Source organism: Sebastes umbrosus, chromosome 3 (genome assembly GCF_015220745.1).
Source record: "Sebastes umbrosus isolate fSebUmb1 chromosome 3, fSebUmb1.pri, whole genome shotgun sequence".
NCBI lineage: Eukaryota > Metazoa > Chordata > Actinopteri > Perciformes > Sebastidae > Sebastes > Sebastes umbrosus.
This window is the reverse complement of record NC_051271.1, coordinates 23,094,353-23,113,051: the sequence shown is the minus strand read 5'-3', so window position 1 is coordinate 23,113,051 and position 18,699 is coordinate 23,094,353. Positions and strand designations below refer to the sequence as shown.

At 39.4% G+C, this 18,699-nt stretch overlaps 1 protein-coding gene across 1 annotated transcript; it reads right to left on the bottom strand.

Annotated features, from left to right (window-relative positions):
* Positions 1 to 248: 248 nt before the first annotated feature.
* si:dkey-27h10.2 (major latex allergen Hev b 5) lies at positions 249 to 17,982 on the bottom strand. The gene is made up of 8 exons (XM_037764097.1): positions 17,967 to 17,982; positions 17,784 to 17,813; positions 17,453 to 17,532; positions 16,080 to 16,176; positions 15,880 to 15,966; positions 11,904 to 12,149; positions 10,595 to 10,690; positions 249 to 693 (listed from the first exon to the last, which is right to left on the bottom strand). Exons 1-7 carry the CDS (start codon positions 17,980 to 17,982, stop codon positions 10,638 to 10,640), a joined length of 609 nt encoding a protein of 202 aa, XP_037620025.1. The 3' UTR covers positions 249 to 693; positions 10,595 to 10,637.
* Between the last annotated feature and the right edge of the window lie 717 nt (positions 17,983 to 18,699).

Below are 18,699 nucleotides of genomic sequence, written 5' to 3'. Positions count from 1 at the left end.
AAATATTATTCTTATCATATTTTACAAATGCATACCAAAAATACTGCTACGTGACAAAAAAAACATGAAAAAAAATCAGCAATACTTTAAGGATATCTTTGGTTGTGGAGTTGGCAGTGAATATACACTGCCAATGCTTGTATTTACACTAACATTGCATTATAACAGCATTTATTTATTTACATTATTTATTAGCCATTAGTAAGATCACTAATAACAACTGAAAAACCTTTTGTACCGTATTGTAAAGTCGTACCGGTAACACTTTACGAGTTATAGTTCTATAAATACATATATATATAATAATAATAGTTTATATTCTATGTGGTTTTCTGTACCATCTGGTAAATGTTCTGTATTTTATAATATAATAAACACTTATACTGTATCTGCTTATGGCTACATCATAGTGTGTTATATAAACCTTTTATTATCTGTTTATATACTGTTTATAGGGGAGATTTAAAATAAGGTGTTACTGTAGTACCAAAAATAATAAAATTTTGTCTATAAATCAAGTAAATTCCGACTACTCCGAATACTTAAAAACAAAGCAGAGCTCAGCTGACATTTAACTTTGAAAAGCTGCTGTGTTACAAAATGTTTTTTCCAAACAAGGCAGCAACAGCCAACTAGAGTCCTCACACGGTATGAACAGGTGTGTCCTTTTTCCACTGTGGTCACTTCTTCAATCTGAAACAGAGAAGAAAAAGGCAGACAACAATGAAAACGGTGCATTCTGTCCCACAGTCACTCGTCCTGTGATCACCTGCTTTTTCCACTTGTAACTTCTGCTTTGGCCAAATTTATGTGGCCTTTGCCATGACCTTTGACCTCTATGGAGAAACATCTGTTTGAGGGAAAGGATAGCTGACATAATCCTACTTCACCTTTATTGATGTGATTTATGCTGAACCAAAAAAAACAGCGAGAATCCCTGAGTGTTATGTGACAGCAGGACAGGGAGGGTCGGATTTATCCAAATATTTGTCTCAATAAATACAGAATTAGCTATTTCTATTACTTTTACTCTTTACAGCATTCAATTGAAAACACTGCTGATACTTTCAACAGGTTTTAAGGGCCAACTGATCTATTGCACTTTGACCATCGTTCTCTCAAATTTGACCTGAGTTAATCTGAACTGCTTCCAATATAAAGGAGTTTGTTTTGTGACTACTGAGGCTCAGGTTGCAGGTAAGACTTCACATTGATCTTAGTCTATACAGCTATGCCGAGTTGAGCCACGGGGATAGATAGAGATCTAGAGAGGCCAGTTAGCCACTATAGTGAGACCTGGCTGCTGAAAGATTGGGAATTCCACAGGGGATTTAGTAGTGTGGAAGAAAATGCTCAACTGAATCCCATGCAAGGATGTCCATCCTTTTCAGTCACCCACAGATGCCATTCAGGTAAAACAATAACACTTTGTGAGCTTAAGTTCTTTTGTTCTGTCTTCTACATGATATCTGACGTAAACAAGAAGTTTCTGATAGGTATTTGTGGAGGGAAAAATAAGGGTTAGAAATTAAAGTCTTCACTTAGATATCCACAGTTCAACGTAACATGCGTTACTGAACTTGTATGTATTTTGTGAAGTGATGAGTGTCTTTGTTGGGGCTATTGGCACGAAAAGGGGCGTACACAAAAACAGAAGTCGGAACAACTGGAGCGATAAAATGCATCGGACCTGATGGATTGATTACTCCAAGGTTAAGTTTCCTGAACTAGAATGAGGGAGGTTGTTCACTGCAAAACAAGATTTATGGCTCAGCTGTAAATAATCTGAATATTCGTTCAAAGCATTCCAGGAAATAAGTAAACATGCCAGAAACCAAACCCTCAAATTATTCAAGTTATGCAGAAATATAAGTCATACTTTGAATAGTTCAGCTACAAGTGAAAGTATTGAGATGGTAATCACAATAGTGTAAAATAAATATGGATATTTTGTGTTTGATTTAGTGTTAATTTCAGAATTGTGACTGAAATAGTTTGAATTAGGGTTATAAATGTGGTCAGATTTGAATTCGGTCTGGGCTAAGGTCAGGGTTTTTACCCTGGTCCCATCATGCAGGGTAAAAAGTACTCATTTGTATTTGCTCCTTGTGAAATAAATGCGCTTTATTTGCACTGAACCTTGACTTGACTGCACTGCTCAGCAGCACTTTATCATGGCTACCATTACAATGCTTTGACATTTTTAACAGACAGATACATCTTTTTTTACTTGGTTGTTCCCGTAATTGTTGTGATTAATGTCCCATGTCCTCTTGTATGTTTGTGTTCTTTTGCCTTGACTGCCAAATTTCCCCTCGAGGGACAATAAAGATGAAGTGAATTGAAGGCCGCTCACACCAGCATTTAAAACAGCAAACTTTCGTAGCAAAATCAACGAATTCTAAAGCAGTTGTTGTGCAGTTGTTGTGATCAGTAGATTTACTCGTAGGGGTAAAGTAAATACGCACAAATCGCGGGCTGTGAGTTCAACTTTGGTGAACTTTGACACATGAATTTGTGCCACAGGCTGAAAGAAAGTCATCCTGACGGTGCTGACCTTTGATGGGAAGAAGTGCTGGAGAGTCCAAAATGGAAAAAGCTGTCATTTAAATGAACTGAGTTAACTAAAGTCAAGTCAATATAGCCAAATATCATAAATCACAAAGTTGCCCTCAAACGACACCCTCTGTCCTTTGACCCTCGATTCAGATAAGGAAAAACTCTGCAAAAAAAAAAACCTTACTGGTACATTAGCAACCAAGCTTTGCAAGCTAGCTAGCCCCATCAATAACTCTACACTAAATGAGATGAATCCTGAGAATAAAATGCCAGGGTGGAGTAAATAGCCCAGAACAATGAAAATGGAAAGAGCTATTTTGATTGACTAGCGCTAGTTGGCTCGCCTGCTACAATAATTTACTATCTCTGTGTGTAGTCACGGTAACACTTTACAATAAGGGACACAAAAATGTGAGTCGTTACTCGGGAACGAATGAGGAACGAATGAGGAACTGCTAGTGAACCATTAGTTAATGAGTAACTCAAATTGTATAGCTAATGATTATAAAACGAGTGAGGAATGAATCACTAACGACTTGATAATTGATGAATTATTAATGAGTAAATCTCTAATAATTCCTAATGGAGGACTATATAGTGGTGAGTTACTAGAGAAGAGACTGGGAGATCCTATGTTAATGAATCATTAAGTAATGATTTGTTCATGAATATATATGACTTGATCATACTGACCACTTGGTCATTCCTGGTTAACTCTGAATCAGCTGCTGAGCGGCACAAAACTAGTAACGACTCTACATCACAAAGTTTCTAGAGCCACATATTTCGCAAGGATGGGGCTGATGAATTTCGCGGTTCCACTTTCCGGGGTGAGGTGCAAAAAAAGAAACCGCAAATGACTGCGGTCTTCACTATCAAATTCAAAGTGTCAGCATTGGATAATTCTTATGCAGTGCCACCTGTTACCTTGTACTGACTAATACCTGATGGTATACTGTAGTGTGAAATATACCCATCAGGCTTGACGTGTAGCTTTCATAACAATTCTTCAATGTTTCAACATCAAATGAGTGACATCAAACCAAAGGTAACTAAAGTTTTAACATTTTCAGGAGCTTTCATTCAGCATCATCTGAGTTCACTTTAAACTGTTTGTGAATGATGAGAGACAGAGATGTAATGAAGCAACGGCGTGACAGTTTGACACTGCCGGAGGAATGTGGAGTCGATGCCCGAGGCGATACCAGCAGGTGAGTGAACGTCCGTCTGTCAGCGGGCCTCCTGATCACAGCGGCCCTGCCAACTGCACAAAGCTGGGCCAGGAATGTCTAAACCAGAGAACAAACAGGAGCGGAAACTGTCCCTACGACTGTAAACCTCATGAGGTTTGAAGTCGTAGGTCATTGAAAAAGTCAGCTGCACTGGGATTTGGGCGTGTGGTCATGAAAGCGGTTGCATTTTCATGCTGTGTTCATCGTTTTAGAGTAACTTGATCTCTTTAGTCATGCTAGCGGCCTGGATATAAGGCTGGCAACGTTGGTGATCAATCAGATGGTCAGTCCACAACTTGAGCTGCCATGTTATGATTTGAGCATATTTTGTATGCTAAATGCAGAACCTGTGAGGGTTTCTGGACAATATTTATCATTGTTTTGTGTTTTTAATTGATTTCCAATGATTAATATACACATACATTTGCATAAAGCAGCATCCACTCCCATGTTGATAAGAGTATTAAATACTTGACAAATCTCCCTTTAAGGTACATTTTGAACAGATACAAAAAGTGCGATTACTTTGTGCTTAATCCCGATTAACTATGAACAATCCTGTAATTAATCACGATGAAATATTTTAATCGAGTGACAGCCCTAAAATGAATCTTTAATTACAAACTTGTTCACACATTTTTGCATGAAGTCAGAACAGGAGATAAGGGATTTCTTCATTCTCTGCAACATAATAACATTGATCTAATCCGATGTCATGACAAATGTCCCGACTACAGTAACTTGTCATTACTTCGACATAAAAAAGACAGCTGTTTCCTCTTTACAGAAGGTGAGTTTAAAAAAAAGAACAAAGCATTAGTAACTAGACAGAACAGAGGCAACGCGGTCAATATATCACAAAATGTCAAGGGTGTGATTTTTCACAACTAACCCGCCTTGACTCCACATCGAGTGTTGAATTTATTTCTGTATTCTCTACAAATTGTTTTCAATATGTGACCCCCCCCCACCTCCTTCCTTTTCCTTCGTTAATAGACGTGCAGCATGGTGTAAAGAAGTGAAACATGCACTACTAAATTAAGACCCATAAATGTTTTGCGGGCCACCTGCCAAAGTATGGACTGGAGTACAAAGGAAGAATCTAGAAAATGTGTCACTAGTTGTAAAATGTCGATAGTTTAAATAGGGAAGGTCAAGGCCTAGCGTAATTTGACATCTCTTAAAATAAAAGAATGTAGGTCAGAGAAAGGAGAAGAACGATTTTAAGTGATCACTTACTTTTATCTTGCTTCTAAACACCTGACTTGCGCGTTTCCTGCCGCAGGATAGAAATAAGCTAAACTCAGAATAACAAAATTGCACGCTTTTGACACACGAGAGATGAATTTATGAAAATTGCGTGACAGGTGGAGAGGGGAAACTGACAGAAAGGTGACATTTAGGCCAACCAGTAAGCAATTTTTCACGTCTCCCTCTATGTTTCTCGCAAATATTGTTTTCATATTTTTCAGGTTCTGTCATGTACAGCGGCCTTTGTTGAAATGTATCCTGGTTTGTGCTACACATCACAGCAGCCGCTGCACATCCAATTCTGCAGGGACTTGCTCAATGACAGGCGAAGAATGTGAGCCAGTTGACTCTGACATTGAGGCCACATTATTCTCCTGCAGTCACTGTGCAGCCTTTAATTAGGATTGTCTGACCTATGACCTTTGCAAAGAACTTCAACCCAAAAGCCTCTGCAGGTCAAGGAAGAGAAGCAGGAAGAGGACACACCCTTTGGTTTTGATAAAGAGGTATGAGACAGGAAGCTAACTCGTAAGGCCAACATACCGTATGCATTCAGATATAAAGGAAGGTACTGAATCAACCTCACATGTGTAATGATATCATGCTGAAAAGTTCTGCATTAGTTTCAGTTTGAAAACGATCAGATTGACCTCTTTTCTCATTGTCTGAGCTTTCTTTTCTTCTTACAAAAGTACGCCATGACCTCATAAGGGGCTCAGTTTCAAAACAAACACGAAAACAACAACTCGTCTCCTTGGCCCATTTTGTTTGGTGCTCGGTTTCCAATATTTTGACGGGTGTTAAAGGGAAAGACATCCTCCGAAGTCAAAGGCCAAACACCACTGACAGATTTATCCTCTTTATATTTTGTCCAATAACTGTCACTTGTATGTCTGGCTGGAATGACTCGTAAATATTTACTTGTACATTGGAGCTTTAACAAGTGAAACTGAGCCCTCTGTTCAACTTGACCTTTGCCACCGGATGTTGTACCACCAACAGTTCTATTTCTGCCAAAGATTTTCAGGGATTCAACTACAAGTACAACCTCATTTCCTTTAAAACCCCTAAAAACTTTACAGATATTAAGTATTTCTCCACGATGTTGCATATTCATGACTACATAAGCAGCAATAAAAGTTAAGCTGCTTTCACATGATAAGAGATTTGCTCTTCACTCACTGTGAGGCTGGGCGCGGAGCCTTTCAGAGGCGGCAGGTTAAATATCTCCCCAATTTCTTAAGAAAACAATGTCCACTGTTCTCTCTCCAATCCTTTTCTCCTAATGCTGAATGACAATGTCTTATTGTTGAGTCAATATAATCCAGCCTTGGCATTATGCTATTGAGATAATATCAACACTGAAATAATGTAACATGAAGTGCTATCAAAGAGCCTCTCTTGCCTTTAAACTGCAAGTACATCGGTGGATTTTAGCTTGTAGGTAAGAAAAATCTGTAAAATCTTTTAAGTTTAAGTTAGAACATGAACATCACCAAAATCTTCACATGAAAAAAGTGATGACACACACAGTTGACAGCCTCCAAACTGCATGTACAGCATATAGTATAACCCTGACACAGCCCTTTAATGATGCAGGTCTAATAGCTATCTTCACGACTTTGCAATTGCAAGTATTCAATTTCTTGACCAAAACTAGATGTTTTGTGGTAGGAAGTCAAAGAGAGGAAGGGGCAGAACCAGCCTTTACCAGCTGTTCTCTTCAGTCTGCGTTTTCCGACGGTCCCTCCCTCCTGCGAAGCTGCTCAGGTGTAATGGCTGACCTGCCAATCTGAACCACATCAAACCTCAGGAGCAGGAAGCTTCCCTTCACTGTTATTACTGAGATAAAGATCCTGCGTTCATCGCATGCACTATTGTTATCCTGCACACCATAAATCTGTGTTTACACCTGCAAAGTTGTCCAAGGAAATTATGACTTTTGTTAATACTGGGAAGCAGGAAAAGGAGACAAATGGCTAAAAAGTTAAATATTTTAATCTTTGAAGTCTTTGTTTATCCTGAGCAATGAAAGGACACACATTATTAGGACTTATTTATGATTCTAAAGTCACACAGGCTCATGAGTAACAAATAAAAATCTTCAACTTCAGATCCTTGACCCTCCTCGGCTCCATGACCTGTCTCTGAACCAGCACCAGCACCCTGTCCAGAAACAGCCTCTGCAAATAAAACAAGCTGCTTCAAGCTAACTAGTAACCTTGTTTGTCTCACACAGTTAAATCTCACTCTCTTTAACTTGCCTCCTCCTCCTCGCAGTGAAATATTCATCCCTAGTGGTACAGACAGTTTCCTCCAACATTAGCCATCAAACATGAAAGCTGAGCTCTGACTGGAAAATAACACAGTGGAGTCCCAGGTCTAATTATGCTGGTTTTTAGTTTACGACCTGTCAGCTCATATCCATTATCCACAACTGCAGAAGGGCGAGCAGCCTTTCAACTTCAGTTTCCAGCTTGCTCATCACTTCCCGGACCAGGTGGGAATGAGTGAAGAGTTCACTTTTTTCCTTTTTTAAATAGCGTTAGTCACTGTTTCACAACACGTGTTCATTGTGTTATTTTGAAAGGCAGACTTATACTGGAAGACGCAACATTTCTCACAGTCTACTAGGGATATGATTGGTATTTTCTTTTACATTGAGTTTAATTATGACCTCCAGACTACAGACAAATGAATCTCAATCTAAAATTCATCTAGAACAACAGGTTTTCAACAAATATTCCAATGAACTTACAGTAAAACTATTTGTACATTTTCACAGACGACAATTTACTCTGATGAGAGTTTAAAGATACATTTGTATGAATGTGAGGGGTGTTTGTCTCAGAATACAGCGAGTGTTTACACATGATCCTTCCTCACCTCCAGTTGTTTTGTATGAGGAACAAAGAGCTGAAACCGTATCAATAGCATGTTTGACAGCTTACCAGCAGGTTTTGCACAACTATTGGGTTACATGCTGTCAGGTAGAGCGATATTATTAGAGACCACAAATCACTGAGACAAAGGTAAACATGTTATTGCTTATCTTGGATCGTGTTTCGTGATAATTGCTTTGAGTTCATACAATCTATATCATTAAGGGCTTGCTACACACCTAGAAACTCAGCTTTAGGCCAACTTAAAACATCTTGGTATTTACTTCAATATTTTCTGCAAGTGGAAGAGTCTTGTCACAGGAAAGGGGACTTTTGATTTTCTTACAACTTTAGTACACCATCAGACAGAAATACTTCTTATTGTCATTTATCTAAAAAAATGTGTTCAAGGTAACAGCATTCTCCAGTCTCCTAGAAATTATATTTCTACATCGTCGTAGTACTGTTTTTTTCCCAATTATGTTGTGTTGAGAAACGTAGTTGCTGCCTGGATTATATTCATAGGCAGTTTCTGTCTTCCTAGTGTGGTGAGGTTTAGACAACAAAAACATTTTGGTAATTGTTATGTAAAGATTGTGATTTTGGTTAAATGTTCATAAAGCAAACACGTGCTATCTAATTCCTTTAAGTCCTGATATTATAATGCTGATTGTATAACTAAACATCTGCTGTGAAAAAAGTCTATGTGCATGATGGTTCACTGTCACACTGTCATGGCTTAATGAGAAAAAAAAATAGAACTGAGCCATCTTTAATGCTATTGGTAACACCTGAGCTTTACCTATGACAAGTCAAAATGTCTGCTGCTGTGAAAAAGGTGTATTTGGACTCCTATCACAGTGACATGTTTGTCAGCTGAAGATAGTATCACAGATATAACGATAGTATAAATGCATATCTCATTAAATATCAGTTATCCTTTAAGTCATCTTGAAGACCCACTCACTATGGGTATTTAGAAGTGTATAGCATTAAAGCTGCGTGCCTTTGCTCAGATAAAGATGGGATGGGATTTCTGAAGCTGGTGTTTTTGTGAGAACGGAGATGATCCGTGACGGCTAACACGGCGCATCTGAGCAGTATAGCCTCTCTGATGTGAGCTTATCATCAGCTGTTAAGAGTGGTGTGAATTCTTTCCGCCCTGAGTGTTTCTGAGCAGATAGGAAGAGAGAGGCAGTGCAGGTGCAGATGCAGGCCTTAAATACTCAAGCACATGATGATTAGACTGAGAGGACCCATATACCATGTTAGTACTCGTGTGAGAGGAATCTCATCAATCAGTGGAAGATACAGCAGGAGGAACCAGACGGAGGATGAGTGAAGCCAAGTGTGGTTTACAGAGGGATTTTGATGGAAAAAGGTGCATTAATAAAGTAAAGGAGCAACTGCTTTATCATAATTATTTAGAGCATGTAGACCTTGTGAAAAGGTTGCCTTTCTCTCTTTTCACTAGCCCCTTTTCCCCAAGCTTAACAGTGTTTTTGTGTTTGCTTAATTATTAATTTCAGTCCACAGTTTATTTGATACATTATCAATTAATAAATGAAACAGGCTGGTTTAGTATGTTATTTTTATGGGTTCATAGTATTTTTGTTGTTGTTCGCCCAGCTGCCCGGATGTTGGGGTTGATCAGCTGCTCAGCAGCTCAATCGAGGAAAGTGCAAACAGGTTTGCATGTAGGAAGATAATTCTGCAGCCAATGACATTCAGTAATTTTCCTGTTACGTTTGTCTGCTCATTGGTGTGGATGGGTGCTTGCAAGCAGGCTGCAGCTTTCTTTTGTTTGGTGTTCTTTTTATTCAGTTTAATTTAGTTTTATTGAAATTCCTGGGTCTCATTTTTGCCTTTTGTTCCAGTAAACCTTTTGTTAATAAATGCTTTTTTTTTGCACTTCTACCTGGTTCTTCAACATCCCTTTTTAGAGTTTTTCGGTGCCAAACCACCTCATCTGCCCTTTATATAGGGTGGTGGCACTACAGACCTATTAGATGAGAATGAAGATTCATTTTCAACCTTGGAATAGGGTCATTTAAATAAAAACATCTGAACTCAAGATCCACTGATGAGCTTTTCCCTTGGTCCTCATCAGTAAATTGAGTTGGCTCAGTTGTCATCATGTGTCATCACCTAAGATTGAAACTTTGGTCACGTCATAATGAAGATGGAGACCGTGAGACGCAGTTAATAGATCGGGAAAGGGCTAATAAGTAGAGCTATATATGATATTATTGCTGGCAGACCTGTAGTTACTTAACACACACAAATCCATGGAAAAGAATCAATTAGAAAAGCAATCAAAAGTAAAGTTGAATCATATAGTGTATGTTGTGATACTGACCTTTTCAACTGGCAGAGAGGCTAAGTTTAATGGTGCAGCTACCAGTGTGTATTTATAAACTACTGGATGTCAGACTGTCAATGTGATTTATAATTTTGGGGACAAGCACACTTTATAATTTTAGATTTAATGGGTTATGACTTCTCTATTTTTAATATCTTAATTCAGGATGGGAAGCTGTAATGCAGCGCTCCCAGTGGTTGTACACCGGGTGTGTGGACCTGCAGTTCAGGGTGGGAGTTTTTCCCTTACCTAACACCTGAGCTGACTGAACAGTGAAGCAGCTGCAACAGAGTCCACTGTGGTCTTACCGAGTTCCTGAAGATCAACACGGGGGCAGAGAGGCGATGTGTTTCACACCGGACAATCAAGAGGAACGTCCCAGAAGAGACTGTTCCTCTTCACATCTGTTTAAAAGAAGCACAGAGGGTGGTTTAGAGATCAAGATGTTCAACTCAACAAGAAATTGCTGTTATGGAACCTGATTACTTTCTTATACTGTAAGTTAGACAGAAGAGTCAATGAATCATTAGGGAGGGATCATTTTACAGCCAGTGTGGAGAGGATACAGCAGCCAATAACTCCAATATGTGTATGTCCACCCGCTTCGACAGTAATCAGGCCATTAAATAGGCGTCATCAGTCGCTATAAGCACCATAGATGTGGGTCATTAGGGGCCGGCTACGCCTACTATGTTGTAAAAGTGAAACTTAAAAGCAACATGTTCTAACACATAAAACTGAATGAACTCAAACAAAACAGCTTCTTTAGGTTTAGGCAACAAAAGCTCTGAAAGTTTAGACAAAAACCTTGTGTTTTGGCTTAAAATAACTTTGTTTCAAAAGTGAAAGCCTAACTTAACTCTTGCGAGCACAAAGACAACTTTGTTGGTTTTACATGGTATCCAAACCCCGGTGTGCTGGGTGAAAGTCCTGTATTTTTTGTCCAATCCATTGCCCCCGACCCCCACCTCATATGGAGTTTCACGCTGTCAATACCCCAGTGCTTGACTTCCACTTCTGCTCTTGTCATAATTACTACGGTCGCTAGAGGTCACTGTCGACTTCTTTGTACCTTCTTTTGGTGATCTACCATGTGAATAAATGATAAAACCTACTATTGGGTGTGGTAGGCCCCTATTGACCCACATCTATGGTGTTTATAGCGACTGATATCGCATATTTAATGGCCTGATAACGGTGTAACCGACGCAATATATTAAAATAGACTTGGACTTATCTTTTAATGTTGTACAGGAAAGTGAATTTCTACTGAAGAAGGTTACACAATATACCCGGAAACAGAGTGAATGACTGCATAGTTGTAAGTTCTTGTTTTTGTCACCCGATTAGTGGAAAATGTGTTGAAATGAGTCATGTTGCAGTAAGTTGGAACTGAGATATGAACGGAAGTCTCACTCTGTCACTATTTTGCCAACATAACTACCATGCAGGTCTACAGTAAATTCAACAAACTATATACTAGCAGCTGTCTTATTGCCTAATCCTAAATGAATGAAGACATACAATATAATCGGTAGCTGTTTATTTTTGTGTGACTGAAATAATAAACATCTCAGATAGTACGAGGAATGATGATGATAAACTTTAAATACCAACCTCTCTTCTGACTGAAGTCAGCATTGTTGCTGTTGTTCTCATTCGTCTCCTTCAGCGACTCCACTGATGTCTTGTTGGAGACAACGCCTTCGTCATCAGTTTTCTCCTCCACACTCGGCTCAACAGGTGCAGGAGGACTCGGCTCAGCGACGACGTCCTCTTTGGGTTTGTCCTCGGACTTGTCTGGGGATGGTGCCGGAGCTGCAGACTCAGCGCTGGGATCAGCAGCAGATTTAACAGCCTCAGCTGTGAAGGACAACAAAAGCAATCCACATTGCTTTTTCATTAAAACTGTTGGACACATATAAGTGAAAACAATATGTGGATGAATTAAAACAACACACAGCTTGAGTCATAATGGAATAAACTGGAAAAACACAACATTTATGTCATGTCCTTTTAACAAGAAGTTAGACTGTTGCAATGAATTAATTGCGTAACGTTGTTGAGACATCATTTAAACTTCTGTGACACTGCAGATTTGATAATTGGTTCACTGCGTTCTGCACTTAACACCCACATAATAACAGTATTTCCACTCATATAGCCTGAATTGGTTTTTGCCCTATCTGACGGTCTGGTGGGGAGATTTCTCTCGGGCGAAGGTATTTCAGGAGGCCACCATGTTGGTAATGAGGCGGCTGATTACTGACCAGTTCCTAATGAGCTACAGCCATGCAGCTGTTGGAGGCTGTGGGAAAGTAGGGTGGCCCCATCATTATCTGACCCAGGGTTAGGTGGAGGGAAAGTGGAGATGAAGGGGAGAGGAAGGTGAGTAAGATAGCTCCTCGGGCGTCTTTTCAAGCTTCAGGGAATCATCACTTCTGTCTGGTTTATGGCGGATGACTAGACGCTTTCACAGGTGGACCTGACCTTTAGTATGCACACACCGGACATGTGATCTGTAGTTTGTACTTGTTGGTATGTTAAAAATCATTGGTTAGAGTGCAATACTTAAATGAATAGTTTGATACCACTCTCATGTCGGTGTGTTACGTACGGCCAGGTGGCAATTATCTTAGCTTAGAGATTGGAAGCAGGAGGAAACTGCTAGCCTGGCTCTCTCCAAAGTAAAGAAAAATGCTTACCAGCACCTCTAAAGCTCACTAATTAACACTTGGAGAACAACAGCTGGGCGCAGTGACAACCCAGACCTTTTCAAGAATGAAACTCTCTAAAATATCTCAACAACTAACAGATGGAATGCCTTGAATCCATCATTTGGTACAGATGTCCATGGTGCCCAGAGGACGTATCCTAATAACTTTGGTGACTTTTCATCTAGCGCCATCATCAGGTCAAAATTTCTGATTGTCCAATACTCTGGTGTAATCATAGACTGTATATAAGAAGTGGACGTAGTCACCGAGACGGCATCCCCTGCTTTATGGTCTATTTGACTCTAAATGGGACCATAATTTACTAAATGAACATCATGCTGTATTGAAGAAGACTTGAAACTAGAGATTGAGACCATAAACTCATGTTTACAATGTTTACTGAGGTAATAAATAAAGTGAGAAGTAGGGTCATTTTCTCATAGACTTCTATACAATCTGACTTCTTTCTGCAACCAGAGGAGTCGCCCCCTGCTGGCTGTTAGAAAGAATGCAAGTTTAAGGCACTTCAGCACTTGCTTCACTTTTAAAACCCAGGAGGTAGCCCACTGGATGTACTGTATGGCCAAGTACCTGCAAAACTAGGGAGGGTCTTCAGCTTGATTGAGCTCACCTGGGTGTTCCAGGTTATAAAAGTTACCCAATGTGTTAATTCTCTCTCCCTTCCTACAGCCACATCCCGCCTGCCTCACCTTCTTTTGGTTCTGCACCTTCAACACCTCCACAGCACGCATGCCACACATCCATGCACTATGTTAATTTGCAGACGTTGCTGATCTACACACTCCTTTGTTCATTTGAGTTAATAAATGATGTTTGGTTTTAGGTATAACCTTGCGTTGACTTCCTTTTTGGCACATTCCCTGAGCCAGTTTATGACAATACACATCCAACAACCATATGTGCACCTTAATGGATATCCTGTATGTTCTTCTCTGTGTCAGTTTTCTTGGCTTGTGTTTTTTATGACTTGCAGTTTTTATTTTAAACTATACACATCAGTCATACCAAGATGACACATTGGATTTCAAAATGACTCAGACTCCTCACCTCCACCCCCACCACTGTCCAACACGGAAACAAGAGGGGTTTATCTGCATGTTGTAATATGTGCAGCTTGCAAAGTATCTGGGTACTAACAGTCTCATTTTCTTCTTACATTATACTAGTTGCCCAGTGTTGCATAAGTCACTTTAGTCCTCAATTTGCACGATGATGTGATGTTTTTCTGTGGTTTAAAGATGCTTCTCATTATCACTGAAGGAAACAAACCACAAACATTCAAGTAGCTTCCACTTTAGATGCAAAAACAACTTCTCAATGTGATAACAAAGCTGCTCATTATACCACAGTCACATTAGCGACAACTCTAGCAACCCAAAAGGGATGAGGGGAGACCGTTTCAGCGTTTCTAGGAAGTCATAGGTGTGGGATGTGTGAAGTTGTGGCTGTTTGTGGTTATTTTCGGTCTTCTTCTGCATACAGACATGTCTAGTAGGTGCTGCAGAATATTAGCTTTGAATTCTTGTCACAGTGATTTTGTAATTCACACTTTGGCAAGCGTCTAGCTAATTCAGCATTCACTTCACCAATTGAAACACTTGAGGTAAAACAGGTGTGTTTGAGTGTACCGGACAAGCAGTCATTATCAACCAAATCAGATTCTTCTTCTTGTCATCAAGTTGAATCTAAACAGCAGTAACAAACCCAGGTGCATGATTAGATATCTGGCTGCCCACCAGCTCTGATTACTCACAACATGGAGAGGAGGATAACCATTTGAAAGGTAGCTGCTTTTCAAAGCGGACATCAGCACTGTCCATTGAAACAAAGTGTGGCCCAGGGCAGAGAGGCAGGCCCAGGCACGAACTGTACATTTCACCTTTCTAATCCAGCCTGGGAAGACATCTTTGAGTAAAACAGGAACACTTCATTCATTCTCAGACAAATGGAAACGTGAAATGAAAAGAGGAGAATAAACACTTGTGCTTTCTAAGCATGCACTATATGGCACAAAATGTCTAGTTAACAATGTAGCAGAAAATATTCAAATTATAGAGGTAGTCATCCTCTTGAATTCACAAATATTTTGTTACCCACATCTGGATTTATAGACTTGCTGACTTGCTGCTTGGTATGTTTTTTTAATCAGAATTTGAATTCTATATATTATATATTTATTCTATATATTATATATGAGGTGTCAGCTGCAGCTGTGGCAAACTGAACAAGCTTGTCATTTGTTAACTTGGCTTCCATTTCCACCATGTGGTAGACATGAGTACTGCAGGCTTGTCTCTTATAGTAACGGACCGTTGGGTGTGAGCTTGTGACACTTTACGTCACAGACATTTCAAAATTTTCCGAGGTAGTCCTTCTGAATTCATTTCAACAAGTTGTTTATCAAGCTCTGTGTGAGTCACAGACTTTCAGATTTCCTTCCCGTAAAAGTCACACCTACTGTGCTTACAATCAATTCATTAACATCTTGTGGCTTGACAAAGTTGCTTGACATGTAGTAAAAATCTAACATTATTTTATTTCATATTTGTTATGCTGACAAATCAATGTCTGTAGTGGAGAACAACACTTGTTCTATTCAGCACTACAATGTTCTGTGTGTCTGCAGGATGCTCACACTATCTCACAGTATCTCTCGGTGTTAAATTAGAGCGCGAAGAGCTCAGAAACTCTACTTCCTTTTATTCAGTTTAACTGATCTTAAGAAAGAGGAAGGAAGAAAGCACACAATTAGCCCACAAAACATTTATAAATTCACAACTCTGTTGGCTAAAACTCAAGCTGTGGAAGTCCTTTTCTCTGAGCTCCATGATCAGTCATGATCAGTTTGTCCTTACCTTTCTGCTCCTCCTGTACTTCAGGTTTGGCCTCTGGTTCTTGTGGCTCTTTAGCAGTAATTTCTGTACTTTCAAAGGTTAGCAGGCCTGAAAAGCATACACAGATCAGGATATATAAATGTTTCTGCAACAACAGAATAGCACATTTGGATTCATAACACTGTTGTTAATATACAATAATGTGGGTGTGCCTGACTGACCGTTCTGAGGCGCAGCATCACCAGGCAACTCAGGCTCCACGGTGCTGAGAGGGATGTGGGCTTCATCCGGTCTGGACGTGAAGTCGACAGAGTGGCGCTGTAAGAAGAGGGGATTCAGATACACACATATTAGTGCCACAAAATTGAAGGAATGGTTCGACATGTCAGTACGCTTAATATGAAGTAGGGGTGTCGCGATATACCGATATTGACGATAACCGTGGTATTTAAAAAGGAAATATTGATATCATGTTAATGATACACATATGATAATATTGTGTAAATAATCCAGCGCCTCTTAAAGTGGCAGTAGGCAGTATATTTTTGGCATCATTGGGCAAAAAATCCATTATAACCTTTCAGCATATTGTAATTCAAGTGTTCTGAGAGAAAACTAGACTTCTGCACCTCATCATGGCTCTGTTTTCAGGCTTTAAAAAAATCTTGGCTGTGCTCCAGTCATGTGACCGGAACTTGGCGTTCCTTCACCAGATTTCACAATGGCGGCGGTGTCACAAACTTTCTCATTTAACAGCTAAACAGTACACTATGAGATGATTCTGAAAACATTTGAGGCGAGAAATAGGCATGAACGTAACATAATATTGATTCATATTTGATCAGCGCGGCCTAGTTTGGCCGCTTGGTCGGAGTTTGCGAGTGATTGACAGACGGCTCTCATAGACAGCAGATGGACAGCAGATCCCAGATCAGCTCTAACTGCTTGTTTTCCTCAGGTCTGTGAAATCTTGCAGATGCCGTTAGGAGCACCGGAGGACACAGAGATAAATGTTTTTTTTCAGGTTACCTGTTTCAGGTACTACTGTCAGGATATAGCGACCGTCTTATAAAATTAACTTTTTTAAATCATATTTGCTCCAATCTCGCCTACTTCAGCTTTAAAACATCTTATATGTAGGCTACAGTTATGGTTACACACTATCTCTCCACCTCCCTACACTCATATTTTGAGTGTAATTCATTTACCAAATAAGAGACAAAATGCCCAATAAACATAGTTTAAGATTAATTTGACTGATATCATTATTATTATTGTTATTATTATTAATAATAATAATTTTCTATAGATATCGCGATAATACCGTTATAGTGAATTATTTTGGCCATGTTAATCGTGTAGTGAAAATCAGCCCTGAAAGCTACTGCCAGCAGGTGGTTAGCTTAGTTTAGCATAAAGACTGGAATAAAGGGGAAAGAGTGAGCTTGTCTCTGTCCAAAAGTGAAAAAAAAAATCTGTCTACCCACACCTCTAAAGCCACTAATTAACACGTTATGTCTCATTTGTTTCATCAGTAAGCCAAGAAATAACTATTCCTTGTTGGATAGTGGAAGCCAAGAGCTAATGTACAAACCCTTCCTCTCTTCCGTGCGAAGTAGCAGGCGATTCCAAATCCAACGGCTACGATGATGATCACAACCAGGATGATGATGCCTGAAGGAGGTCAAATTTGTTGTATATTATTTATAAAGTCGACATTTGCTCAAATTGAGGCTATGCAACGTGGCACCAGACACAGACAAATATCTACTGTTTATGGCTAAACTTACAGTTAGACTCAAAAATACATTGAGGTTTGGTATCGTTTGATATCGTTTGGTATCGTGTGATATCGTGCGATATCGTGTGATATCGTTTGATATTATGTGATATCGTGTGCTGGAGCACATTTAAATGTAACTCACCGGTGCTGTCACCTGGAGTATCTTGCTTGCCTGTAAAAAAAATACAAAACAAGTTTATATTTCAAAAGAGAAAAACGCCAAATCAAACAATGAATATTAAGCTAGGATGCCAGTAGCTATAAACCTGCAAATGAGAAGTCAAATAGTTTATTGTCAGATGGGAAAGCTGCTTCGCGGTGTTACCTGTGTGATCTATCATAAGTACATGATAGAAAACACACAAAACTAAATTGTTACATTTTTTAAATTATTTTAATATTTTTTGATTTAAAGATATATTCAAAAAGCACTAAAAGAAAAGCAAAAGATAGATGCAGTGGGGTCACATTTCCTGGCAACAGCCGTCAGAAATGGTGAGCTCAAATGTTGCTAGCTAGCTCCTCTGCGGTCACAGATTTCTGTGTAACACCTGTCCTGTTCACCGGATTCGATTCCACATCAATTACATACTCAACTGGTTTAAAGCTGCATTAACAGATTTGTTTTGCGACTTAGGGGCAGTAAAACAAGCTGAAATCAAAACAGTGACATTATAGCTCATGTGTTAGTAAATAATTGCCTATTTACACTTTTAGCGTGTTATTGTCCAGCTGTTGAATATAAGTCCAATATTCACTTTCCTCAGTCTCTGTCAACTCCAGAGGGAAATATCTGGCTGTTTAGCTGCTAAATGCCCCACTGTGTTCACCTGCTAGTCGCTAACTTTGTCTGTCAGCCCTTTAGTAATAGTGTACATTATCAGAGTTTTTGGTGTGAACCAAAACAGTAAAGTTGTAAAACTGAAAACAATAAGTTAAAACATGTTAAAATGCTCTGCAGAGCTGCAGTCACCGTTCACAGTATGTAGGCCTGTGATCCATTGTTGTTATATTAAAATCAGGGCTGTCAAAGTTAACACGATAATAATGCGTTAATG

Coding starts and splice junctions, on each gene's coding strand:
- si:dkey-27h10.2 (XM_037764097.1), bottom strand. Junction 12,150..15,879: donor AGTACAGGAGGAGCAGAAAG/GTAAGGACAAAC, acceptor TGTCCTTCACAG/CTGAGGCTGTTAAATCTGCT. Junction 10,691..11,903: donor TGACTTCAGTCAGAAGAGAG/GTTGGTATTTAA, acceptor TCTTTTAAACAG/ATGTGAAGAGGAACAGTCTC.